This window comes from Sinocyclocheilus rhinocerous, unplaced genomic scaffold, assembly GCF_001515625.1.
Source record: "Sinocyclocheilus rhinocerous isolate Xijiao unplaced genomic scaffold, SAMN03320098_v1.1 C35878682, whole genome shotgun sequence".
Lineage (NCBI taxonomy): Eukaryota > Metazoa > Chordata > Actinopteri > Cypriniformes > Cyprinidae > Sinocyclocheilus > Sinocyclocheilus rhinocerous.
The window spans coordinates 1-680 of NW_015766433.1; the positions used below are offsets into that span (position 1 = coordinate 1).

The 680-nt window shown below is 48.1% G+C and overlaps 1 protein-coding gene across 1 annotated transcript; it reads left to right on the forward strand.

The window, feature by feature from the left end:
- Positions 1 to 6: 6 nt before the first annotated feature.
- On the forward strand, positions 7 to 638 carry LOC107735216 (dihydrolipoyl dehydrogenase, mitochondrial-like). Its single transcript, XM_016546975.1, has 3 exons — positions 7 to 76; positions 159 to 329; positions 407 to 638. The coding sequence occupies exons 1-3, from the start codon at positions 36 to 38 to the stop codon at positions 636 to 638; spliced, it is 444 nt and encodes a 147-aa protein (XP_016402461.1). The 5' UTR covers positions 7 to 35.
- The last annotated feature ends 42 nt before the right edge of the window (positions 639 to 680 follow it).

Consider the following 680-nt stretch of genomic DNA (forward strand, 5'->3'; position numbering starts at 1 on the left):
AGCAGGGGTTGAAGTTCAAACTGAGCACCAAGGTCATGGGCGCCACCAGGAGACCTGACGGCAAGATCGATGTGGCGTGAGTGTGGCGTTTCTCCAGCTGCTGTTTGGGAACTAATTCATTTAGTGCTTTTGCCCATTTTGTTGTTTCCGCTGGTTAGTGTGGAAGCTGCAGCTGGTGGCAAGAACGAAACGCTCACCTGTGACGTTCTGCTGGTGTGCATTGGCCGCCGTCCCTTCACCAGTAACCTTGGCCTTGAGGCTGTCGGTATCGAACTGGATAACCGTGGGAGAATCCCTGTCAGTGGCCGTTTCCAGACCAAAGTGCCCAAGTATGGAGATTTGAAGTGAGTTTTCTTGTATACGTTGCGACAGACAAGTCCTAATATGCTTTGCAAATCTCTTATAGTATCTATGCCATCGGAGATGTTGTAGCTGGACCCATGTTGGCCCATAAAGCAGAAGATGAAGGTATCATTTGTGTCGAGGGAATGGCAGGAGGAGCCGTCCATATCGACTACAACTGTGTGCCCTCCGTTATATACACACACCCTGAAGTCGCCTGGGTCGGCAAGACTGAGGAACAGCTTAAAGAGGAAGTGAGTAGACTCCTTTTTATTTTAGCACACCTTTCTATTTAAGTTGCATGTCATATCAAACATTTTCTTCTAACATACATCACA